The following is a 26,199-nucleotide window of genomic DNA, read 5'->3' as shown; positions in this document are numbered from 1 at the left end:
GAAGCTTGATTTAGGGATATCAGGCCCACCTGTGTGTGTTGGGAGAGGGGAGGTGATGAGGCACATGCGTCCCACCAATTAGCAGGATCCCCAAAGATTGCTGTCACCTGGGCTTAGACACACCCTCACCCCCCTTGTTGGAGTTAGGAAGAGGCTTCTAACTTAAGCCTCAGAGAAAACATCTCCAAATTCTGCTCTCAAGGGGATTCCTCCCCATCCCATCCTATCCCCAATACAAAAGTCAGACTGTCACCTGTTACCTTCCTTTGAGGAGCCATCACTTGACAAGCTTCACTCATGCACACAGAAGTTCAGTGCCTCACACTTACATATGAGCAGAAGCCAAGGTCAAAGCATCTAACAGAAAGAGACCAAACAGAAAAGAGGGTCTCTATGAAGCAGAGACAATGCAGGAAATAGAAAAAACATTTAAATCTTGTCTTAAGTTTTTTGGACATGTGAGAGAAGTTATCGTGACTGTAAAACAGAACAGGATGCAAAAAGAAAGAACAATCTAAAAACACAAAAGAGTTTTTGAAATTAAAGATCTATGAACCAAGATAAAAATGTCAGTAGCTAGCATAAAGTTGCAGGGATCTCCCAGAACGTAAAACAAGAGATGAAAATAAAAGAAAATATAAGGAAGTCAGAGGTGTCCAACATCCAACTCCCTAATAAGAGTTTTAGAGAGAGCTAGCAGAACATATGGAGAGAAAAATTTCACAGAGAATATAAGACATTTTCTCAGAAGCAAAAAATATGCACACCCCGATGAATTAAAAAAAAGAAAATCAGAAAATCTCGTCCTGTGGTACATCACCTCATGAAAATTACAGAAAACTGGAAATTGACAGATATTCCTTCAATGGATCTGAGGGAATAGAACAAGTCTCAGCTAAGGGATAGGAAGAATGGTTCCAAACATCATAAGCAACTCTAGAATCTAGAAGACAAGGGGGAGGGAAATTCTTTCAAACTAAGAATCTTATATTTGGCCAGACTACTATCGGACATAAGGGTACAATAAAGCATTTCTGTTCATGCTCATGGGACTCAGAAGTTTCTCTCCCATTCACCCTTATTTTTTAAAGACTTTCTGGCTCATTGGAAACCACAGTAGAATGGGACAAGGAGGCTTGATTTCTGGTCCCGCACAGTCACTGCTAAGTCTCCTCCCTCTCTTGGCTCAGCTGAACTAGATCTTTAAAACCGCTTTCTCAGCACCAAAATTCTATGAGTTGGGGCTTTTCAAAGTATCAGACTATTAACCAAGTGTTATGTTAAAAAAAAAAATGGTTCCAAGTACAAAAATTTAACTTGGATGGTGCTTGAAAGTCCCTGTACCGGCCTCACCCACAACCTTACCCTCAGGAAGGTGGCCTCAAGCATGGTTTGCTAGAAATAGCAAAACAATTAAATTGAATTTAAAAACTTAAAAACAGCACACTCAGTTAAATTTGAATTTCAAGTGAACAACAAAAATTATTTGTTGTTGGGGCGCCTGGGTGGCTCAGTTGGTTAAGGGTCCGACTTTGGCTCAGGTCATGATCTCACAGTTTGTGAGTTCCAGCCTGGAATCAGGTTCTGTGCTGACAGCTCAGAGCCCACTTTGGATCTTCTGTATCCCTCTCTCTGCCCCTCCCCCAGTAGCACACTCTCTCACTCACTCTCTTTCTCTCAAAAATAAATAAACATTTAAAAAAATTATTTGTTGTTCATACGAAATTCATATGAAATTCAACTGGGCTTAGTGACCCCTTCTACTTCAGCTGTCAGGTTCTGGACATGTGACTCTGGAGACAGCTGACGGGTGAGGAGACCTAATCCAAGGCCCCAAGGGTAGGCTAGACCCAGCGGCCTGTGAGGAAGCCAATGCAAGAACTCTGCCCGGTAGGGGCTCTTTATACTGGATGGTGTCCCACCAACCCGATTCTGTCTCCTTTGCCAGGAGGCTGGCAAGAACCCATGATGATGCCAGGATTGGTTGGGGGTGGGGAGGCACCAGAGAATGGGCCCAATGCAGAAGAAACTGACTCAAGAATGTCATGCTCTGTGGATGAGTCAGTCTCCCCATAAACTAGACTGGAATTCCATTGCAGGAACTGTGCCTAATTCATTCTGGGGGACCCAGCACGATGCTTGGCCATATGGGCTGAATGAACGTGTGAACAGTATATGGCCCTGTCCTCTTGCCACTTACCATCTGCTACATGAATTATACCATGAATAGGCAGATGAATGGTGCAGAGGTGGAGGAGAGGTGTCATTTACTGTGATTACTGAACATTTACTCTCATCCAGGCACTCTGCCAGGTACTTTATGTACCTCCTCTCATTTAAGCCTCCAAGTGATCCTATGAAGTAGTTGTTACCCTTGTTACAGATGAGAAAAACTCAGAGAGATCGAGTAACTAGCTTAAGGCCACACAGCTAGTTACAGGGGGTCAAGATTAGAACCCAAGTCTGTTTGGCTCCAAAGCCAGTGCTTCCTCTGTGGACTCTGCTGTCCACGTGCTGGACAGGAGAGGGTGGGTGAATCAGGGCTTTGAACGTTGTAAAGAATGGAGCAGCTGTGAGGTCGGTACTGCCTGCTATAACCCCAGCTCTTCCTGCATTTTCAGGAAATTAGTTACTTCCAGTTTCCTGGAGAGCTCCTGATGAGGATGTTGAAGATGCTGATCCTGCCACTGGTGGTCTCCAGGTGAGGGAGGGGCAGGTGTTTGGCTGGGAGGCCAGGGCTGGGAGGGGAGAAGATTCTGTACAGATTCAGTAGGTGCCATGCTCCTGCTGTGGGTGGCTGGCCTGAAAACAGTGTGATTGGGGGTCTTTATGAGCACTCGGGTGTGGCACGGGCTGCTGAAGCCTGGGTCGTTCAGTGGCACCAGTTATTTCAGTCCCATTCAATGGACTTTTTAGTGACTTAAAAAAGTGACTTGGTGTCATAGGACGTGACCTGGCTCCCAGGTAGCTCAGGGCCAGGGAGTTCAGGGATTGCTTTCCAGCAGAGGGGCTCTTTATGGTGAATGCAGCTGGGTGTGGGGAAAAGACAACTTTGGAGACACTCATGAGATAATATGCTGGCTCAGCTCTGCAACCTTGGATGTTTCCCAAACTCCTCTGAGCTTCAGTTCCCTCACCTATACAATGAGAATAATAGCACCTACTCCAAAGGGTTGTTGCAAGGACTGTACGAGACTATATACTTGCATGTGCTAGATGTTCGAAGGACTGGGTCACAGAGTGTGAGGAAGGGTGGTGGGAGCTGAAATTGGGGGGAGGTTCTTGCCCCAGCATGAAAGACCTTTTATGCCAGGCTTAAGAATTCAGACTTTACTCACTGGGGGAGGACCACTGGAAATCACTGGAGATCACCTGTCTCTACCAATGGCATGCTGTGTGGCCTTGAGCAAGCCCTTGCCCCTCTCTGCGTCTCAGATTTCCCCACCTATAACAAGCTGGCTGCTCCAGGTGGTGTCTAAGAGCCCTTCATTGCTCTGAGGCTGTGGGTTTGGAATCCTCACCTCCCAGGACTTCTCTGCAGGGAGGGAGGTGCACACATCTCTGAGACCTGTATGTGTGTGTTGGAGGAGGGTAGTGGGCTCTGTCCCTTAGGGCAGGGTCATCGCTTCGCAGCCTCCCTGCTGCTGAGCCCTGAGACACGAGCCAACTCCTCTCCCCTTTCCCTCTAGTGCGGGGAGGCACTCTCTACTCCCCGCAGGGGCGCTTTGTCAAGTACAGTTCGACTTCCTGCAGGCCGCACTTAGGTCTCTCAGGACTCAGCCTCCATCCCATCCAAGACTCTGCTGAAATGCAGCTTCCCTCCCTCCAGAAGCTTTCCCTGATTCCCCAACCCACTCTGCTTGTCATCTCCTCTCTATGCATCTTTTGAGTCATTCACTGGGTCAGTGAATCTGTCAAGGTCACCAGTAGCTTCCATGTTGCTAAATCCAAAGGACACTCTCAGTTCCTGCTCTGTGTGACCTCTCTCTCCACAGCAGTTGCTACACTCGATAGAGCAGCTGATCCCCCCTTTCCCTCTTGAAATCCTCCTCTTGGTGCTCCCCTCCCCCCCCCCCCCCCCACCGCCTCTGTGGTTGCCTGCTCTCTGCCCCTTTATCCTAGCTTCTCTTCCTCTACTCCACTCTGAATGTCGTCGCTTTCGAGACTTCTCTCGTCCATTCTCATGGCTTTGAGGTACGACCCAGAAGCCCAACACTCCAAGTACAGATTTCCCCCCCAGACCTCTCATCTGAGCACCACACTTGAACTACCTATTTGACATCGCTCCTGGATGTTCAACAGGTGTCTCAAATTTAGTGTCACCAGCCTGAGATTTTACCCCACAAACCAGTTCCTTCTCCTGTTTTCTGCTTGTCATTACACGGCAGCTCGTCCACCCAGAGATTCAAACCTCCTTGCTTATTCCCGTCCCATCCCCACCACCAGCCAGTCTGCCAGTGACTGCGTCTGGTTCTGCCTCCCAGTGCCAACCCAGCTTCACCCCCACCACACGGGTCCAGACTCCACAGTAACCTCACTGGCCTCCTGGCTTTGGTCCTTGCTCCCCTCCTACCCGTTCTCCACCCAGTGGTCAGAGTGACCTCCTGAAAAGCCATCTGGGCCATGCCATTCATTAACCCGAATGAACATGACATTCCATGGCATTTAGAACAAACTCTCCCGCCCTTACCCTGATCTCAGAGGCCCTGCCTGATCCTTCCCTGCCTGCACCCCACCTCATGCCAGGCCCCACTCACTCCAGTCCCACTGGCCTTTTAGACCAGACCGACCCTCCCCCACCTCAGGGTCTCCACACATGCTGTTCCTTCTGCCTCCAACACTTCATATCTCTTCCTCTTGATCTGTTTTTTTTTTTTTTTTAATATAACTTATTGTCAAGTTGGCTAACATACAGTGTATACAGTGTGCTCTTGGTTTTGGGGGTAGATTCCTGTGATTCAACACTTACATACAACACCCAGTGCTCATCCCAACAAGTGCCCTCCTCAAGGCCCATCGCCTGTTTCCCCCTCCTCTTCCTCTTCTTTAGATCTCCATGTCACCGTCACTGCCTTAGAAAGGCCCGCCCCACCCGTCCCCCCTCACTACCACCTTCACTCTGCCTCACCACACCCTATTCCTTTCCCGGCACAGCCCTTACCATCCACTGTTGCGCTGTATGTATTCACTTGTTTGCTTGTTTCTTGATCTCCCACAGGGACTGTAAAGTCTGTAAAGGCAGAGACAGTAGTCTGCTGAGGTTCCACTCTGGACCTAGCCAAGTGCCTGGCACATAGTAGGTACTCCTTAATACTTGTCAAGTGAATCAGTGAAGGGATTCAACAATCAGGCATTGTGCTCTCTGGGCACTTGGCCCTGTCCTGGGTGCTGCACATACAGAGATCAATGAGGGTCAGTCCTGGCGGAGCTCACAGGCTATGAGGGAGAAAACAGACAGTTGCATGACAGCTAGGTAAGTGTGTCAATGGAAGAAGCAAAGGACTCTTCTCTTTTCTCCTTTTCCCCTGGATTTATTATGATATAAGGCACAGGAATCCTGTTAGGGGGCTTTAGGGTCCTTTGCCATGACAGTCCTTTACTGCCCAGGTGTCACCGCGTACTCAGAACAGAAATACCTCAAAGACAGAGGGTTTGCATGGACTTGGAGGCCCACAGACCTGGGCTCCCACCCTGGCGCTGTTGGCTTCTGGCTGTGTGATCTTGGGCAAGTCATTTGACTTTTAAAAAGGCCTGGAGTCAGTCAGAGACCTGGGACCTAGACATGCTGCTACCACAAATTATCACATGATCTTAGGTAAGGCACCTTCACTCTGGGCCTCAGTTTACTCAGCTTACCTAGCAACTAAGGGCCTGTCCAGCTCTCCAAGTCCTGTCTCTCACTAGACAGAAGTGCTTTCTCTGGGCTGGGAATGGAATGCGGTATTAACTTGAGAAAAGCCAGTGTGTGTTCACACATTTCCTTTGTTTATTATACAGTTTGGGCTCGTGCAGAGCAATCGTGTCACTGAAAAATGGAAGTGCTTTCATATTCTCCTACTAAGGGAGAATTGAACCTTCTTAAGGGGGAAAAATGACACATTTCTAAGCCCCAAACCCTCTGTCCTTGAACTCACCTTCCTTTAGCTTCAACTGTGATCCATCCATCCATCGGTCGCCCACAGTTTCCTGAGCGCTTGCTCCTGGCCACTTCAAGGCTGTGACCCCTGTCCTCCAGGAGCAGCCACTCCCGTGTTACCACTCAGGGCAGAGCAAAATCGCCAGAGCTGCCTCGACAGTTCAGAGGTCAGGGATTTTCTGCAGGGTAACCGCTCCAGGGCAGTGGGAGGATACACATTAAGGCACATTTGCTCCCAGGTCCGATAACCTGCAATTCTGGGTGCCAGGCCACCTCTTTTCCAGCAGAACCTGCCACCCCGTTCCTATGCCACGTCCCTGGGATCAGGCTGGTTACGTCAGTAGCCCCTAAGTGGGCCGCATGCTTTTCTGTCTCCATACCTTTGCTCCCGTTGTTCCTCCTTCCACGAATGCCCTCTTCTCTTCCCAATTAAAGCCTCACTCTGCGTGCAAGACCCAGCTCAAGGTGCCGTGTGCAGTTCTCCCAGCTCTTTATTTACTGATAACGATTGATGATGACCGGTCTCCACTGCAGGTGCTGCTCATAACCCTGGGTGTACCCAGTACTGTTAGTTCAATGAATTCACAGTCACAGCTGGCACACCGCATGATAGGGTACAGACCCCTTTTTTTGTACAGTAGTGAAACAGCATTCCTATCTGGATGAGCCACTCCTAGGCCAAGAATTCCCTCTGCCAAGGTCACCAGTCGCTGTGACCCCTCCATGGAGAAGGACCATGTGCATCACTGTGTTTTTATGTGAGATACTGGGAGGGGGTCGGGTTCATTGTCCCCCTTGTCAATGGTGGTGGTCAGTGTAACAGATTTTTGCAGGAGACAGAAAATGAATAGACGAGCAAAGAGGGATGATGAGGTATAAAGAAATATGGGTGGTAATGGTGGGCAGTTGACACAAAGGATGATAAGATCCTATGCCTGCCTTCAGGAGTCTCACCATCTGGAAAGGGGACAGTCACAGAAACACTTTGTTTTAGAGAAAGGACGCCCAACTCGAGCCAGCCTGGGTTGGAGCCCAGCTCAGTCAGTCTTCCCACAGTCTAGCATCTTCCAGCTCTTGGACATCTTGTCTCTAGAATCCACTCCAAACCAGCACCTGGCCTGAGCCCCCTCCTCAGACAGGCATGCCATAGCCCAGCTGAGTGCAACCTCCCCTTGGCCAGTTGTGGCTTCCTAATTTGCAGTGAGGGAGGTGAGCAAACAGTACTGGTAGGTGTGGCTGAGAATCTGCAGGAGACTCCAGGGGAAGAGCACTTACTGGACGTGTGACCCTAATCAAGTCCCAGCATCTGAGCCTTAGTGGCCTTCCCTGTAAAATGGGGACAACACCCACCTCCCTCACAGGGTTATTCTCAGAATGAAATAAGATCATGTACTTGGAGCACCCAGCATAGCTCCTGATATATTATGAATGTAGCATGTTTTCTCTAACTTATTAAGGCTTCTCCAAGGCCCAGAAGAGATGTTTCATGAACCTGTTTTGCACCCGTTTTGCTCTCAGCAGGCAACCCCTTTGGGTGACCTGTTCTTCCTTCGTGCTTTCACTTAGCACCTGCAGCTTACGTGTCACTCTCTCTGGAAAGTCTCTCTCGACTCAGGCACACCTGGGAACACTGATACAGACCTGCATGTAGGTCTGAGTCCTGCACACCTGTGTTCATGGCAGCCTTCCCAGGCACGTGGACGAGGTGCCATGCACGCCCACACGGCACACACACGTCACCTGTGCCCAGAGCCATTTCCCGTGTGATAGGGTTCATCCTCCATGAACCCTAGTGCTCACTACCTCTGGCTCTCCTCTGCCCTCGCATTCCTGCAACTAGTCAGGGGACAGCCTTTGTCAGTCTCCCATGCACACACATATCCCTGCTTCAAACAGTACACAAATTTGGCAATTTTCATTGACAGTTGGGAGCAAGATCACAGGTAAGGATTACACTGAGAAGTGTAAGCCCTTCAGCCATCTCGTGGTTCTCTCTCTCTCTCTCTCTGTACATTCGTTATCTATTACTATGGAACAAATTACCACAAACTTAGCCAATTAACACAACCCCCATTTATTATCTACCACTTTCTGTGGCTCAGAATCCCAGGCATGGCTTAGTTGGATCCTCTGCTCGGGGTCTCATGAGGCTGCAAAGTGTAAGCTGAGCTGTGTTCTCCTCTGAAGTCTTGGCTGGGGAAGAATCTATTTCCAAGCTCATTTGAGTTGGTGGCAGAAGTCATTTCCTTGTGGCTGTTTGTCCGAGGGCCCCCCTCCTTAATGGCTATCAGCTGGAGGCCACCTTTGGGTCCTAGAGGCTACCTGTGGTTCTCTGCCTGCTGGCTCTCTCCAAAGGCAATTCCCAACATAGTTTTTTGCTTCATCAAGGCCAGAAGGAGGATCCCTCACTCTCCAGTCTTCTGAGACAGTCCTTTACAGCATAATCATGGGAGGGACATCCCATCACCTTTGCCATATTCTATTAGTTAGACGCAAGTTCCAGATCCCACCTACACTTAGGGAGGGAGAGTATACAAGGGTGTGGATCATTGGAGGGTCAGTTTAGGGTGTAGCCACTTCTTTCTTTCTCTCTCCCCACCTCCCTTCTCTCTACCCCTATTCCAAGACCAGCCAGAAATCCTGTCCTCCTCGTCTTTTACAAGTCATTTCCACGCATGCCCTGCTCTTGGACTGGGGCGGGGTGGGGTTCTGCTCAGCTCTTGGTCCAAGTAGCTTATCGAGGAATTTCTTCTAAACAAGGACAACTCTCTTACTATAAAAATAATTCTGAAGAAAATAAGTTTCTCAGGGGACCTGAGTGGTGCAGTCGATTGAGCATCCAACCTCAGCTCAGGTCATGATCTTATGGTTCATGGGGTCGAGCCCCGCATCAGGCTCTGTGCTGACAGCTCAAACCTAGAACCTGCTTCAGATTCTGTGTCTCCCTCTCTCTCTGCCCCTCCCTTGCTTGTGATCGGTCTCTCAAAAATAAATAAGTGTTAAAAATTTTTTTGAAAAGAAAATAAATTTCTCTATCTCTTTTACAGGAACATCCCAGGGCCTACTATAGGTACCAGAGTAGGTACCTAATAAATGAATATTAAATGGGTTAAGAGCAGTGGAAGGGCAGCTAAGGCAGAATTCAGGGAAGTTTCATGACCAACATTTGAACTGACGCTTGGAGGATGGTTAGGAGTTGCCTTTAAACATTTTTTTGTATTTAAAAAATTCTATAGGGGCACCTAGGTGGCTCAGTTGGTTGAGCATCTGACTCTTGATTTGGGCTCAGGTCACGATTCCAGGTCATGGGATCGAGCCCCACATCAGGCTCCATACTGAGCATGGAGCCTGCTTACTATTCTCACTGTCTTTCTCTCTCTCTCTCTCTCTCTCTCTCTCTCTCTCTCTCTCCCTCTGCCCCTCTCCCCTGCTTGTGCTCCCTCTCTGTGTGTCTAAAATTAAAAGTAAATAAATAAAATTCTATACTTATAGGCACTTTAGATAATTGAGGGAAAAAATCCCCCATTACCCTTCAGTCTTAATTCTGCCACTGTTATCTTTTTTCCCTATAAATGTTTGCTCTTATTCTTAGTAATGAATCACGAGGCCCAGGGTGTAGGGTGTAGTCCTTGGCTGACTGCTTCAGAAGCTCACCCTCATCTGAGCCCCTGCGCTGGCTGGGCCAGTCCTCTGATGCTGACAAGAGGCAACCAAATAAACCAAATGCCAATTTATTCATTCACAAAGTTATACATACGACTGGTTATACATACAACTGCTAAGGAGCACAGGTGCGCACAGTCTGGCCGGAACGTTTCTCCCTGTAGCCTCACCACTTGGGGAACCCACTGGTTACATGTTTACCCGCAGGACGATTTGAGTTTTTAATTGTAAAACCAGTGTGACTTCAGGTTTGCCACTTTAGTTATTTTCTGGGTCCCACCTGGTAGAGTCCCATCATATGTGCATTTAACTTAAACAAAATCAGTTACACCCTCCCCCATTCATGCTCTGTCTCTCTCTGTCTCAAAAATAAATAAACGTTAAAAAAAATTAAAAAACAAAAAACAAAAAACAAAATCAGTTACGTATGCTGTGGGAAACAGAGAAAAATAATTTAAAGGAGCAGGAGGCTGCCCCCATTCAAAGAGCTGTGCTCTTGAGGTGGGTGTGCTTTGCACTAAGCCAGTCTTGGTCCCCATGTGCCTCTCAAAGTGTGAGCCTCTCCCTGCAGCAATTGTGATTCTAGGGCATGAAGAGGAGATTGGGTTTGTTTTTTTCCCCTTTACATCATGGCTTCTGAGTGTACTCAGACTGCTTCAGCTGCTGTTCACCTAAAGAAACAGCAAACCCATTTCAAGTCGGGAAGAAAACTGCCTTGAGTGAACTTATATAAAACTATGCCTCCTCAACTTCATGGGCAACTTAAGGGACCTTCAAGGCAAATTTAATTATACTTGGTTTTTGCTTTATGTACTGACTTCAGAACTGAATGTGCTGAATATGGTCCTACTCCTCTGTACAGCGGGAAGCCTAGTGTCTTCCTCTTGAGGCTCGTACCATTGGCCAAAGTTAGCTTATTTCCTTCGGTGAGCTTCCAGCCAAGTAGATGGAAGTGGAACATTGGATCTTACCTCTAGCCCTGCTGCTCTGGTTCCTAACGCATGGTGTCGCTGTTGAACACAGGTCCTGCATGGTCTGGTTCAAGTCGGCACAATAAGCAGGTGCATATTCTTGCCCTGGCTCCTAGACCCACTGAAGTGCCCAGTCGTTGTTCCCCAAGGCAGCCATGCCCTGAGCGTGGCTCCTTGGGATTGAGCTCTGGTCCCTTTTCTCCCACTGTTGCATTAGCCCTGGGGGCTTTTAGTGCCAGCAGATCGTGGTCATAGGCACCCTGGTATACCCTGACCCTAACTTCAAATCACAGGGAGCAGGGGTTGGGATCTTAGTCTCTTTTCTCTCAGAAGGCTCCTGGGCCTCTCATGCAAACTGATGCACCCTTTCATAGCTCTGCATGCAGCTCTTAAAGTCTCAAGGTCTTAAGATGTGCCCGTCAACCCACAAAATCTCTCCTTTCCCCTGGACTAAGTGTGCCTTCTCACCTTATATTTGCCATTTGAAAACGTTTTCCAAAAATTAAGTCAGCTGCAAGGAGACTATAGAAGAAGCCTCAGACAAAATTTAGAAAATCCCGCCTCCCGTCACATTGGCCTAGCAATAGTCTGATGGTTAGGACCTGCCACAGCATTGTCAAAGCCCTTGAATGAGGGCTCCCCTCCCATGGGTGGTGCTTGGGTAGGTCCTGAGGGCTTTGCAGCTCTCAGTGCTCTTCTCTGTGCCCCACTGCTGATTGATCCCATGTGAATTATGCCTCTTCCACTAGAAAAGTCAAGCCTTTGGAGCCTTGGGGGCCTTCCTTTCCTGTTTCCTCTCAATGATAGCACCTGTCACTACTCCGATCCCTTTTCCTTTTAATATACAGTTTATCTCAAAGAGTACTGGCAATTTTCTGTTCCTTTACATTCTTGGAGGATACCTTATGTTACTTTCTGCAAAAAGAAATCTAGGTGCTTCTTCTTTTTTCTTTTTCACTCAATGTGATGTCATAAGAATTGTCCATGCTGTACCCTCATCTCCATAATCTTGTTTTCATCTTGCACTTGGGCTGGAACAGAGTTTGTGAAGCCCTTTTCCTTTCACTTGACACTTAGGATGCTGCTGGATATCCTTTTGGGGCATCACTGTGTCCCACGACTCCAGAGTTACCTACCTCGAGTTCTCTTATTTACCATACTCTTGGCCTCGGCCATAGAATAGACACAATGCCACCTGCAAATTTACAAAACAGTTCCCAGCAGGTGCTTTCTTATTTTTGTTTTTTGGTGGCCCATCAAGGCCCCACCGTTTGCTTCTAAGCTTGGGGAGTCAACTGAGCCTTGTTTTCACACATCCCCAGACAGGCAACACCAGAAAGCAGGGGTGGGTCAGCCCAGCATCTGGATCCAGCGAGGGCCTCCAATTCTCTGTTTGTTCTTTGCCAAACCCTCCTCTCCTCTCATCCTTCAATTTCTTAAACCAGGCATCATTCAAGGGAAACTGAATCCATGTGTTTGTGATTCACTGATGCCGAACATGGCAGAATGTTTTGTAGGCTTCACATCACAGCAAAGAAATCCAAGTGCGTGTGTGGGTTTGTGTGTGACTGCGTGGTGTGTGTCTTTACATGTGCATATGGTGTGCATGTATGTGTGTGCATGTGCATTCCTTTGTATTTATTGTTTTCCTTTCCATTTCTTGTAAAAATTTGAAACTGATTTTTCTTAGAATCAGGAAATCATGTTTGGCCAAAGAAACCTAACACTCCCTTCTCCCCCTTCCTGAGGAACTCTAGCTTGGCAGAAAACTCCCAAACACCCACGTTCTAACTTATTGGAGATGGTCCTGGGCCGAGCGGCTGTTAAAGTCTGGTTTGGAAGCCGGTGTTCAGGGGGCAGCTGTCCGGGCTCCCCAGCACACAGCGAGTGAGAGGGAGGCTGGAGGAACGGGCAGCCTGTGTTCTGGCTCCTCCCCTCAAGCCGTGGGGCAACTTTTCTTAGCAGAGCTCAGCTGACCTCTCAGATGGGAGCTCTGGGATTCTGTCCTTGGCCCTCTTGCCCAGTCAGCTGACCGCCTTACTCATCAAGAAGGGGAACATGGCCCAGCTGTGGGCTGCGGGTGGGGTCAGACCATAAGCCTGGTGACTCCAAAAACCTCCCCAATTTTATCACCCATCGCAGACTCTCTTGTCTTTCCCCCTCATGGTAAAGAATTCCTACTCATCCTGCAAGGATCCATTCAGCAGCCACCTCCTCTGGGAAGCCTGGATTCCCAGGCTAGGCCAGATCCTGCATCTGGCCCCTGCCAATCATAGCCATGACCCAGCGTTCTGTGTTGTCCAGATGAAGGTCTTTCCACAAACTGGATGGAGTTCCTTGAGGACCAGAAACTCACCTCATTCATTTCTGGGAACCAGAACACCCGGAGAAAGTTTTCAACATGGGGCAGGCTGGGAACATATTAGAGTCTGGGGATGTGCAGGAGGTTTTGAAAAGCTCCCACTATCCTTCTTCGTGGAGAACCATCGCACTGGAGGGTCTCATTTGACGTGGAGAAAGCCTCATTTGGGCTGCCCAGCCTGAGTCCTCGGTGGGTAGACACAGGAGCCCCCCTGGTGGAGGGAGAGGAGGCAGGAGACCTATTTTCCCTTACTCTGCGGTGTGGGGTGGTTTTTCCTTCCTCTGGAGTGGGGCTCCTTACCATGGCACAGTGGCACCAGTCATAACCAGGCATCCCAAGGAAGTTGTTCCTAATGGTAGAGCAGAGTAGTCATCCTCCACGGGAGCACTCTGGCTCCCTCACACCTGACATTCTTTGCCTAGTGGAAAGAAAGGGGTAGGAGTTCAGCTCTCATGGAATCAGGAACTGGACTTGACCCTTATTACACTTGGGAATACAGCCTTCCTCAAGTGGTTGAGAATGGTCAATGGTCAGACCGTGAGCTCTGAGGGCTGCAGCTTTAGCTCCTCCAGCTTTCACTTTTGATTCAGTTGAAGCTTGTTATTTGCACATCATCTGTGAGCATGTTATTTGCAAGCCCCAGTTAAGCATTGTCCTGGTGCCCAGGGGCCTGGGAAGGAGGGACCCTCAGAGGGTAGTTGGGGATGACAAGACAGCAGTGTCCCACTAGACACAGACCCATGCCTGGCTCTGTGCCTGCCCCCCTCCGGTCCCTCGTCCTTTTCCCACCCCACTTCTGTACTCCGAGCTCACAGCATCTAAAATGGAACCAAAGAACTTTGGTGTGTGAAGCTCCAGAGGACAGAGCTGGGCCCAGAATGGGGAATTCTCTTCCCTGGAGGTGGATTTCATTCTGGCACCAGGAAGGACTTTCTAATAAGCATAGCTAGCCCATATGGAGGAGCTGACAGAAGGTAGTGGGTTCTCTGTCATTGGAAATGTGCAGGCAGAGGCAGTAGAGAAATTTGTGCCCTTGGTAGGGGGTACCAGGTCCAGATGATCCCATCTTTAGCCAAGTGGGAGTCTGGGCACCCTGCCTCAGGTCGTAGAAGGAGTTGGCTTGAGGGTGAGGGTGTGGCAGAGCCATCTGGGAAGAGTAACGCGGCGCTAACGTGGCACTTGCTGTCAGCTGCTGGGCCTGTCATCTGCTCTGGGGCGGGGGGGAAACACCAAGGCATGATGCTTGGAAGGGCTGAAGGGATTGTCATGGACCCCCAGATGCCTCCTTCCAGCTGCCTTTCTGATAGACTCCCTGCAGCTGCATCCTGGGGCCTGTTTGGGGGAGCCTCCATGACTGGGTCAGCTGAGGCCAGAGCCCAAGGACTCGGCCATGGGGCTTCCTGTCTCTGACATCCTAGTGCCAGGCTGTTGTGACTATGGATGTTGTCATACTAGTGGACCAGGGTTTTTGTCTACTTATTGGGTGGCCTTAGCAAGTTGCTTGCACACCTCCGGTGACTGGGAGTTCACTACTTCTCAAGGTGGTCCATTCTAGGGCAGAAAGTTATTCCTAGTGCTGAGCTGAAATCTCCTTCCCTATAGCTCTCCCCACCAGTCCCAGCATTCCCTCCCACAGCCCCTGCCCCCTCAGCTGCTTCCCCAGGCCTGCATCTCTGTCAAAGCCACCTACCCCAGCTGTAACACACACCTCCCTCCCCTGTCCTTTTCCCAGTGGGTCTCCACCTCAGGGCAAGTCCATGACCTTCTCGACAAGCTCCCCAGGCTTCTGACCCCACAGCCAGAGGCCCACCAGCCCTTCGGCAGCCCCGTTCCCCGGCTGACTCAGCAAGCTAGCAGCAAACACACCCCAAAGTCCCCTCCCCGCTTGCTGCTGCTGCGGCTCAGCACCCCCCACAACCCCCACCCCCAAATCCCGCCCAGAGTTTGTGCTCTCCCAAGCTGTGGAAGCCAGGTCTGGCCCAACACGTGTCCGTGCTCAGTTTTATCATGTCAGACTTGGCCCGTGGTCCCAGCCTGCTGGGGTCTGCTTAGTCCCAACTCCCTCATCCAACACATTAGCTGTCATCTACAAATCTGATCCACATGCTGTCAGTGGCCTTGGCCAAGCCATTGATAAAAATGACCAGGAAGGAGAGGCAGAGGGAACAGCCCTGAAGCACACCTCCAGGGACCCTCTCAGATTCTCTTCACTCAGGAGAGGACACTGCCTCAGAGAGTCACTCCCAAAAGCTCCCATCTGTTCCCAAAAGTTCTGGTGCCAACTGCCTTGACATCACACAGACACACAGTGCCAGAGGCATCCCCTAAACCTGGCAAGAGGACCAAAGCTGGGAACCCACAATGGATGCTTATGGTCATCAGACCTAAGGCGCCCTTTTAATAGTCTCGTCTAGAATTGCACCCTGGTTTGACATCACACACATCAGCAAAGCTGCACCCAGGCTAAGCCAGGTCCTGGGCTTCGAGGACCTGGAACTGAGCCAGATTCATACCTTCCCTGGAGGAGCTCACAGTCTGCTGGGGCAGGCCGTCACTTAAGAGACAATGGCATTGTAGAGCAAATGCTAATAATTGCAATGTATTGAATGTTTATTATGTACCAGGCACTGTTCTAAACCTAGATTTACCCTCACAACGAACCATCATTTACCTCCATTTTATCCTCCAGTGGAAACTGAGGCACCCAGAGGCTCAGGAACTTGACAAGGGCTCCCGGCTATTGAGGGATAAATGTGGGAGCATACAGGAGCTGCCTAGCCTACCCAGGTGGGCTCAAGGGGCCCTTCAGAGAGGTGGTGCCCGAGTGGAGACTGGAAAGATGAATAGCAGTAGGAGGGGACAGGAAAGGGGTGCGGGAGGGGCAGGGGCAAGGGGACTGGGTTCCTCACTGCTTCTCTAGCACTCATTCCCTGCCAGCCTGTCGTATGCTGGATTGTCGGTTGGGCCCTGGAGAGTCAGAGGTGAGCATACCAGCAAAGTGCCCCGTAACAAACTGGGAAGTGCGGGGTTCCCTGGCGCAGAGGGTGAGGTGACCCCTCAAGGATGTCTTCCCAGAGGAAGTGACATCTAGGCTGACTGTGGAAAGGCAGGTGGAAATGTATCAGGTTGGGGAAATGTGTGTGGGGTGGAAAAGGGGGCATAGAGAGTTCCAGGCTGAAGGAATAACCATGCAAAGGTGGTTCAGGGAGCAGCAGGAGGCCAGGGTGGCCAGAGCGCACAGGTGAGGAGCACGAGACTGAGTCAGGCCACACTGGACCCAAGGCGTGAAGGAGTGTGCACAGTTCTGAGGGCAGTGGGGAGCCACCAAGGGCTTCAAACGGGGAGGCCCTCCTGTCCCCCCCAGCAGTCCAGGTAGTCTGTCCACTGTCCACAGTGCGGGGCACGGGCAGGAGTGGGTGCCTCCTGGTGGCAAGAGGGGTCACGATACCTACCTTAGCAGTTGGCGTTACAACCAAATGAGGGTCAGTAAACAGCCTTTTGCTTCCTCAGTAAGGAGCCTGGCAGCTGCTTCCTCCCTTCCCCCACCCCTGCAAGTGAAGCAGTTACCAGATTGAAACAGGCTGGGCCCTTGAGCCCAGCCTGCTTCCCAATCAGTGTAATCTCTTGATCCACAATCCCTGGGCTCTGGGTGGTGGCCAGATGGCTCGAGAGGGAATCCCAGACCTCTCAGCTCCGTGAGGCTCTTCCCCAGGGCCTGCAGGGATCATGCTCCACGGAGTACCCAGCCAGGCTGGGAGTAGGTGAGGCAAGGTTACCTGTTCTCCCCTCCCTGTAAATTACAGAGCCAAAAAGGACATTGGAGCCTCATGAGGAACCTCCCACTCAGTCTAGAAGCCTCGATCTAGCATCCAAACAGGTGGCCATCCAAGCTCCACTTGGATACTTCCAAAGATGGGAAGCTCACCACCACAAATCTACCATGGGACAAGTCGTCAACACTGAGAGTTGAACTACAGACGCATTATATGGACTGTATCACATTAAAATCATGGTCAGCCAAAACTAGAAGACACTTTTCTTCCCCAGGAGTTAAACCAAGTCTGTCCCGTGGAGAGGCAATGAGAGTGGGGGAAGCCCCACAGCGTTCTGAATCAGAAACCCCTGTTCCACGCCTGACTCTACAGCTTACCAGCTGGGTGGCTTGGCCAATTATCTCCACCTCCCTGAGTTTTATTTCCCTTCTCTGTCACTCAAACTGTGCAGTCCAATAAGGTAGCCACTTGTCATAAGTAGTTATTGAACCGCTGAAATGCAGCTACTACAACTGAGGAACTTAACTTTTTAAAAAAATTACTTTAAATTAAAAATTTTAGGGGCGCCTGGGTGGCGCAGTCGGTTAAGCGTCTGACTTCAGCCAGGTCACGATCTCGCGGTCCGTGAGTTCCAGCCCCGCGTCAGGCTCTGGGCTGATGGCTCAGAGCCTGGAGCCTGTTTCCAATTCTGTGTCTCCCTCTCTCTCTGCCCCTCCCCCGTTCATGCTCTGTCTCTCTCTGTCCCAAAAATAAATAAACGTTAAAAAAAAAAAATTTAAAAAAAAAAAAATTTTAAACCTGAAGCAGTGTAGAAATTGTTATATTGATTACACATTGAAATGATAATATTTCGGATATACTGGGTTAAATAAAGCTAAATTATTAAAATCAATTTCACAAAAAATGAATTTCACCTTTTTTTTCAGTTTTAAAAATTTTTGGGGGTGCCTGGGTGGCTCAATCACTTAAGCATCTGACTTTGGCTCAGGTCATGATCTCACAGTTCATGAGTTCGAGCCCCGCATCAGGCTCTGTGCTGACAGCTCAGAGCCTGGAGCCTGCTTCACATTCTGTGTCTCCCTTTCTCTCTGCCCTTCCCCTGCTTGCTCTCTCTCTCTCTCTCTCAAAAAAAAAAAAAAAAAAAAAAACACATTAAAAAAATTAAAAAATAAAAATGTGACTACTAGGAAATTTAAAATTTTTAAAAATTGTGGCCTACATTGTGATTCTATAGGGCAACGCTGAGTTAGAATATTTTTTAAGGATCAAGTGAGGTGGATGTTCCAGTGTTCGCAGACAGTTAAGCTCCAGACAATTTATGGTTTCTGTGGCTGCCGGCTACTCAAGGGATTGTGTTTTCCCTCACACAAGCAAGCCATGCTCATTCTGGAAAGAATAGAGAATGTGAATAAACAGTAAAACAAAATGAAAATCACCCATAATCCCACCACTCAAAGATAGCTACTGTTAAACTCTCCAGAGTTTTCTTCTGTGCATATCCATGTGAGTCCTCACAAAGCCTCCATACCCCAGCCTGTACGTTCTCAGAAAGGTCACTTTATTTATTATTTATCATTTGTTTGTTTGTTTATGGAAAAGTCACTTTAACAGCTTGAACCTCCTTTCTCGTTACCGTGAGTCCCTGCAGTGGCCATTGCCACACGCGGAGTCCGGGGCTTTCCTCACACTTAACCTCCCGACCTTCTTGCCCTCTGCTAACCTGCGGTCCCCCTGCACTGCCCGCACCAGCCTGGCTGTTCTATCGGCTGCTGCCAGCAGTTTCCTCCCCGCGAGCTCCCTTCTCCATGGCTCGCCTCTCTCTCCAGCCAGGAGAAGAACCCTTCCCAGTTTAGAGGTTCCAGAGGGGAACTGACTGGGGTCCCAGGTGTCGGAATCCCTTCCATTTTATCCATCAGCCCTCTCCTTTCCAGAGCGCCTGCGTCAGGTCCCCTCTTGCTCTATGTAGAACCCACACCCCCTCCCTTCCCACATCCTGGTCTGTCCCCGAGTTGGCACCACCCCTGAGTTAGACCTCTTCTTCCTGAGGGTGGCCTTCTCAGGGGCCCTTTGCTCCTTTCTGAAATCCGGTTGTCATGTACGCCCCTGTCCTGCACCAAGGATGTCCGTATCTGGACTGTACATTCTGGAACGGGATCTCGGTCACAGGAGGCTCTGCGCCCTGCAGGCGCCCCTCCACTTAACATCAAGTAGGAACATCTTTCCATTGCCACCGTCACCTCTAATGGCTGCTTAGAACTCCATTGCATGGATATGCTGTAACTTTTAATCTAATTCTGCACTGATGATTTCTTGGGTTAGTCCCAGCTGTTTGCTCTTACAAATACCACTTCAGTGTCCTGCAGCCAGGAAATTCTGCTGGATGAGCTGTACTGGACCCCACTTCTCCCTCCTGTCCCCCTTGGCCTGGCACTCAAGGCCACTCCCACTCCTGAGCACAGCCCTATCTGTGTGTCCCCCATATCACCATGCCTCTAATGTGACCTGAGCTCTGACCACACTAAACAGCCCAGTGTGCCCACCCTTGGCAGCCTCCCTCTTGGCTTCTGCTGTCTCACTGCCCGCGATATCGGCCCCATCTTCAAATCTTCCTCTTCCTCACAAGAACCAACTCAGATGTTCCCTCCTCCAGGAAGCCTTTCCTGACTCTCCTAGCTAGAAGTGATCCCTCCCTCCTCTGAATAAAGACAGTACGTCCTTGTCCCCTTGCTTATGCTACTAATACAGCCACCCTGTCTCCTGGTTCCTTGAGTCCACTTGTGCCTGTGTCCCCGCCTGTCTCCTTCCTGACCCTACCCTGCCCCCGATACCAGGAGCAACTTGAGGTTGGGGAGCGATTCTGATTTCTTTCTGTGAACACAGGGCATGGCACAGAGTGGGCATGTGCTAAAGGTTTGAATAAATACGTGAAGGAAAGAGGACAGGCCTGGAGCTGGGGCCCGAGTTCTGGTCCAGCTGGCCACTAGTGTTTTGTGTGACCTCGGGCAGGTCTCCCCCTCAGGGCCACGGCTTCCCTGTGGACTTGGCTGGGGGGATTCTCTTGTGGTCAAAGGACTGCTTGGCCCTGCGCCTATGTGCTGGCTCCAGTCTAGGGATAATGGCTCCCATGGATAATAATTGCAGAGCAACCTCCCGTGTCCCTTGCCCGCACAATCCCGTTACGAGCCCTTCAGGATTTATGTCCGAGACCCACCCTAAGCCCATCACTAACATACGGCATACTGGTTGACAATGGATGAACAGAGATTGTAAACATTCATTCATTGATTTATTATTTATTCCCTCCTTCATTCAGCAAGCTGCTACCAAGCTCACTGCGGCCGGGCCCCGTGCCTGGTTCTGTGGACCCCACATTGAGTCAGACCCGGGCCCAGTGCTGGAGGCACTTTCAGTAAACAGTCAGCAACTCAGTGAGGTGGGGGCTGGGGCAGAGGCCAGCACAGGGCCTGGGGGAGCCCAGGGAAGGAGCCTTTGCTCCAGCTGGTCATCAGGGAAAGATTCCTGGAGGAGCCTTCAACTGTATCTTAACAGAAGAGCAAGCCTTTGCTACAGAGAGCGGGGAAGAGCTGGGCACTCAAGGCAGCAGCTACAGCCTGAGGTGGGGAGAGGTTCACCTTGACCCTGGATGCTGCCTGCGAGTAGTCTAACGATAAGAGGAGTGGGATGGGGAGGGATTATCCACTCTTGTTTACATGATTGAAACCAGACAAATACGTCCTTTATCTGAAAGAATGAAAGGGCTTTGAGGAAAAATCCTTTTGGCAGCAAAGCAAAGCACAAGGATCTCCTTAACTAATCTCTCTGCCCCACCCCGCCAACTGCCCTGGATGGCAGGCAGAGAGCCCAGGGCCAGGCAGGCAGGGGTGGGGAGGAGCCGAGGGGAGACCCACAAGGGCCCTCAACACAGCCTCCCACAGTGACGAAGGGGAACCTGGGCCCAGCGGGTAACCCGGATGGCCACAGGGTGGCACATCTCGGAGAAACCATGGCCCCACTTTAGAGATGGGATCCTGAGGCCCAAAGATGTCACACAGCCGGTTGGCAGAGCCAGGGTGGGGACTCAGCCCAGGGCTCTAACTCACTCTCCTTCGTGAATTCATTCAGCAAGGCTGCAGCAACCACCTGTGCCCAGAGCTCACTCTGTGCAGGCACTGGGGACCCAGAGAGAAGTCAGACCTGCCCCTCTTCTCTCGTGTCCTCAGCCTGATGAGAGAGACAGGTAGACAGTGACAACCAGGGTCATGACAGAGGCCATGAGCTCCTAACTCTGGGGGAGAGGCAGGGAGTCCAAGAAGATTTCGCCAGAGAGGTGACATTGAGCTTGGTCTTATCTGGTGAGTAGCACTTCAGGAAGTGGAGGAATCTGGTGATAGGACACCAGCCAAAGGAAACATGCTGGCAAGGGCCTGGAGGTGTGAAAGTCTGTGGCTGGTGACTCTAGGTGTGGGCCAGAGAGCAGAGCAGAAAACCAGGATGGAGGGGCCATAGGACTGGATGACTAGGGGGTCCCCCATGCCTGCATGATCCCTCCAGCACTCTGAGGGTGCTGGGCAGAGCCAGGAGGGGGTGTGAGTGGGTACACCTGAGTGCCCATCCTCCCCCCCCCCCCCCAGCCCTCAGACACTGACCCACGTTGCTCTTGCAGCTTGATGTCTGGCCTCGCCTCCCTGGATGCCAAGACCTCCAGCCGCCTGGGCATCCTCACCGTGGCATACTACCTGTGGACCACCTTCGTGGCAGTCATCGTGGGCATCATCATGGTCTCTATCATCCACCCGGGGGGCGCGGCCCAGAAGGAGACGACAGAGCAGAGCGGGAAGCCCATCATGAGCTCGGCCGACGCCCTGCTGGACCTTATCCGGTAATTTTTGCCACTGATACCCTACTTGGGGACGCCATGCCTGGGCTGGGGTCACCGGCTCCACAAGCCTGGCCCCACATGTCTACCAGAGGCAGGCTAGGGCATGCGGAGAGGGGTGCTCAAGGTCTGCTCTTGAGGACTGTGGTAACGAGAAGCCACCACAGAGGCCACGCAAACAGTGTCTCTGTTCCCTCAGCCCCTATGCCACCCACTGGGGTCACACTGAGCTGTCTGCCTCCAAGAGACTGGGAGCACCTCAAGGGCAGAACGGGGTCAGCTACCTGGGATCCCAGCCCCAGTGGGCGGCCTGGCACGGAGCAGGCATTAGCAGGTGTTTGCTGACTGACCGAGCTTGCTTGTGTGCACCCAGCCTCCCCAGTGGCCACGCCCCCCCTGCCTTTTCCTTGTCGGTCCTCTTCTCACAGATGAGGGAGTGAGGCTCAAAGAGATGACGTGACTTTTCCAGGGTCATCCATCAGGCAGGTCATGGAGCCAGGATTCAATGTGGGCCTAACTCCAAGGGCAGTGATATTTGCCCCATGGTGCTCTGCCTGAGCCACACAGATGCTATTCACCGTCTGTTCCAGGGACTGAGCCCTCCTCCCAGGAAAGCTTTGTAAACCCAGAGATGCATCCACATCTGATCCCCCCACCTTTCCCAAGACTCCATGTGGGCCACCCCTCTCCTCTCCATCACTCATTCACTCTCTTGCCAGTGGCCACCCTGGACCGGGCACTCAAGCCTGGCCCTAGTCCCGGAGGAGGGAAAGGCCCACGAACAGACAGGGACAACATGGGGGTGGGGGCTGTGATGAGGGAAGCACAGGCTGCGGGTGAGTGCAGAGAGCAGACTCAGAGGCGGCAAAGGTGCCCCAGGTAAAGTGTGGGATGAGAGGGAGGGCAGGGGAGCCAGGAGCCCACACCGGGTTAAGGAAACAACTGTGCAAAGGTCCTGAGCAGAGAGGGAAAGTGCAGGGAAAAATCCTCACCCACTCAGCGTGGCTGGGGCACCAGGGCAAAGGGGAGTGGACACCAGTGTGAAGGATATTGTGACCCAGGCCGAAACTTGGGTCTTGTCCTAAAGGCCACAGGAAATGGGCTTGAAAAACAGAAGTGGCACGATCTGGAAGGCTCCCTCTGGCTGTAGAGTGGAGGTGGAGGGGGGCAGGAGGAGGAAGGGAAGACAGGCAGGGATGGGGCCAGGGTGGTGGCCATGGGCACGGGGAGACCGCAGACGGAGGATTGCTCAGACAGTAAAACCAGCAGGAGACAGGAGGGAGGCGTGAGCAGGAGGGAGGAGGGGGTGGAGGAGGTGGGCAGTGCTGATTGTGAGGGCACTGGGGCCTCTGGCCTGAACACCCAGCTGGATGGCAGTGTGCTCACCGAGTCACAGGACAATGGCAGAGCAGGTGTGGACTTCCTGGGGAAGATGTCAGCGGATGGTTGGCTGCTGGATCTGAGTCTTTGGGAGAGTCCGAGTGGGAGACGGAGGTTGGGAGACTGGGCCGCCGACTCTCATTTTCTCATATCCTGCATCCAATTGGTTGGCAAATTCTGTCAGCTCTACCTTCAAAACTCCAAACCTTGCCCCTTCTGTCCTCCTCTGTCACTCTCACCATCTCCCAGACCACTATCACCTCTCATCAGAGTATCCGACCTCGTCACCCTGCTTTCTCTCTGCTTCCCTATGGTCTGTTCTCAGCATAGCCTTTATTACTACCTGACATTATCCTGTCTGTGTACTTTTTCTATTTCTCCTTGTGACTCCCTCACTGGAATAAAATATGTTCCACGAGGGCTAGATCTTTACAAAAATCTGTTCCCTGCTGTATCCTGGAGCCTAGAACAGCGCAGAGGAGGTGCTCGGCGTTTGCTGAATACAGACATAGGACACAGGGTCGCCAGTGGGGCTGGGGTCTAAGCCGTGAGGAGACACACTGGTACAGGGAGGAAGTGCCAAGTGTGTGGCTCAGAGGCCCAGGGCGAGCCTTGACCCACATTAGAGGTTTGTGTAGGGCTGATAGAGCAGGAGCAAGCAGAGGGACGGGAGGGGAACCACACCAGGAGAACAGATGTCCTAGAAACCAAGGGAAGAAGAATTTCGAGAAGCTTCATTTCTAAGATCCATTATTTCTAAGATTTAGCAGCTATGATTCATCCTTTCTTGGATTCTATGATTTGAAACAGCCTTTCCTTGTGGTGGAAGGAGTTGGTGCTCGGGGAGTCCCCGCCCTCCCCACCACGGCCTCCCCTGCTGAGGGGCTGAGGGCTCTGGATTGGACACACGTGTCAGAGTCAAATGTTCCAGGAGTGGCTCCTGCTCTTGGTTGCTTTTCACGTGGTGAAAATTGATCCTTCTGGTTTCAGGCTTTCCCCCAGTTGCTCTCAACCCCAAGGCAAGTTGTTTTGCAAAGCTGAGCGGTTGGACCTCACTGGAGCCATTTCTTAGTCAGAGAGTGGGACTGCAGAGAGAGGTCACATGCTTCCTGGGACAGGAAACCAGAACCTTGGGGATGTGAGGTCTTGTCACTGTGTGGTCCTTCCAGGCCCCAGTTTCCCCATTGGTTTTCAAGATCCCTTCTCACTCAGTAGTTCTGAAACACAGAGGCCTACAAACCAGGGAGGAAGCTGCAGGGCATGAGCACAAGCTTCCGGAGGTGGGTTCTGGGAGATGGGGTTGGGAGGATGGTGCAGAACCCAACCTTGAAGACCTTGAACCCAGGCTGAGGGGTTGGCTTTAGAAACAGGAAGCTGGTGAGTTTGGGAAGGATGGATTGGAGCAGGGCAGAGTGGACAGGATGTGACTGGAGGCAAGGGGATGCTCTGTTTAGGGTGCAGTCACTTCCGCCCCACCTTTATGAAACACCTGCTCTGGGCGAAGACGTGGTGCTGAGAGCTGGGGAGGGGGCAAATGCAAGTCCTTGCAGCAGGCTGCCCTCTGTTTTAGGACAGACATACAAGAACTGGAGAGCCACTCTTGGAGATCCTTCCTAGCTCTGATGTTCTGGGAGGCCGTGCAGCAAATGAGAACATCAGGAGGGAGGCTTCCAGGGGTCCCCTCACCCTTGCTCTGGCCCAGAGCAGGTAGCTATCTGGCATTGATAACTGACCGAGAACACGGATGGCCAGGGCAAGGAACAGGGAAGTGGGGACAGGTGTGACAGATGAGAAGTCAGAAGGATGGAGGGGCCACCTGAACAGTGAAAGAAGGACGCAGCATAACTCAGGGCTAGCAAGACATGCTTCCATCTCTCAAAGATGATTCCAGAGGAACACAACAGGCCACATCCCCAGACGACTCACCAAGACATGAATTCATTTCCCAGGGCTCCAGAAAACTGACGTCTTCTCACAGTGCAAACTCACAGAAAACAACCCAAACAAGAGGAACACTAATCAGAGCTGGGCCCCTTCTTTTTTTTCCAATCTTATTAAAACACCAGAGAGATGAGTTAATGACCTGGCTCTGTTTACAGCTCCCAGTGACCCTCTCAGGGATTGGATGAAGTTCTCAGGGGCTGTGCTTGCAAAGGAACAATCCCCACCTTGGGGCATGGGTTGGTGACATGGGGTTAAGGGCAAGTTTAGAACATCGCAGTGGGGACTTAGAAAGAGTAAGTAAGGAGAAGCGCCACAGACTGTGGCCCTGCCCCAAGTGATGTGCAGGAAGGCGGGGGCCTGTGTATACTTGATGGGCGTGACTACTAATGTCTCCCAAGCACATTACGTCGGAATTTATGCCACCAGGAGCCCAGGCCTCATGGGGCAAATGGGAAGACTTCTCATGGGTATTCAAAGCCACAAGAAAATATTGTACATTTTCCTCTTCAGGAATCAGAAAGTATAATTCATTAAAGACTACAGGAAAAGTTCATTGATTACTAGTATGAGCACATGTATTAGTCAAGAGTTGCTGTCGGCTGCTGGTTAAGAGAAACCTGAAGCAGCAGAGGCTTAACTGTGGTAAAGGCTTTCGTTTTCTCCCAAATCAATAGTCCAGCGGTGGGCAGCTCATGGTCATCAGGATCCCATGCTCCCCCTATCATGTTTATCACTTGGCTTTTATCATCAGTGGGTCTCAAGGTCCAAGAAGGTTGCTGAAGCTCTAGGTAGTATGTCCATGTTCCAGCAGGAAGAAGACAGTTGGAGGAAAGGACCAAAGGGTCCTGGCTGAGTAGGCTCCTTTTCAAGAGTTTTCTGGAAGCACCCCAATGACTCCTACTTTCTCTCACTGGCCACCCCTTTGGCAAGAGAGGCTGGGAGACAAGGTTTGACAGCAAAGCCCCGTTGGTCCCATAAATGCCAGGGCACCTGTCGGTAAGGAAGGAGAGAATAGAGACTGGGTAGGTAACCCTGCCACAACCCACATTTTAAATTATTCTAATTTTAAAGGAGATTGTAAAGAAATGTACATA

General features: G+C 51.0%; 1 protein-coding gene across 8 annotated transcripts in view; it reads left to right on the top strand.

Moving 5' to 3' along the window:
* The window catches only part of SLC1A7 (solute carrier family 1 member 7), a 78,018-nt gene that overhangs the window by 35,578 nt on the left and 16,241 nt on the right, over positions 1-26,199 (top strand). For 6 of the 8 annotated variants that reach the window (XM_043575004.1, XM_043575002.1, XM_043575001.1 and 3 more), the window contains exons 2-3: positions 2,622-2,701; positions 21,569-21,784. In XM_043575004.1, coding sequence (XP_043430939.1) covers positions 2,658-2,701; positions 21,569-21,784 — 260 coding nt within the window. In that variant the 5' untranslated portion in view covers positions 2,622-2,657. Of the gene's footprint in view, positions 1-1,769; positions 1,875-2,621; positions 2,702-21,568; positions 21,785-25,897; positions 26,160-26,199 lie in introns of those variants that run through there. The other 2 variants (XM_043575003.1, XM_043575009.1) reach the window with 2 other exon arrangements.

Source organism: Prionailurus bengalensis, chromosome C1, assembly GCF_016509475.1.
Source record: "Prionailurus bengalensis isolate Pbe53 chromosome C1, Fcat_Pben_1.1_paternal_pri, whole genome shotgun sequence".
NCBI lineage: Eukaryota > Metazoa > Chordata > Mammalia > Carnivora > Felidae > Prionailurus > Prionailurus bengalensis.
Note: the sequence above shows the minus strand (reverse complement) of the source record. Positions and strands in the feature narration are given on the sequence as shown.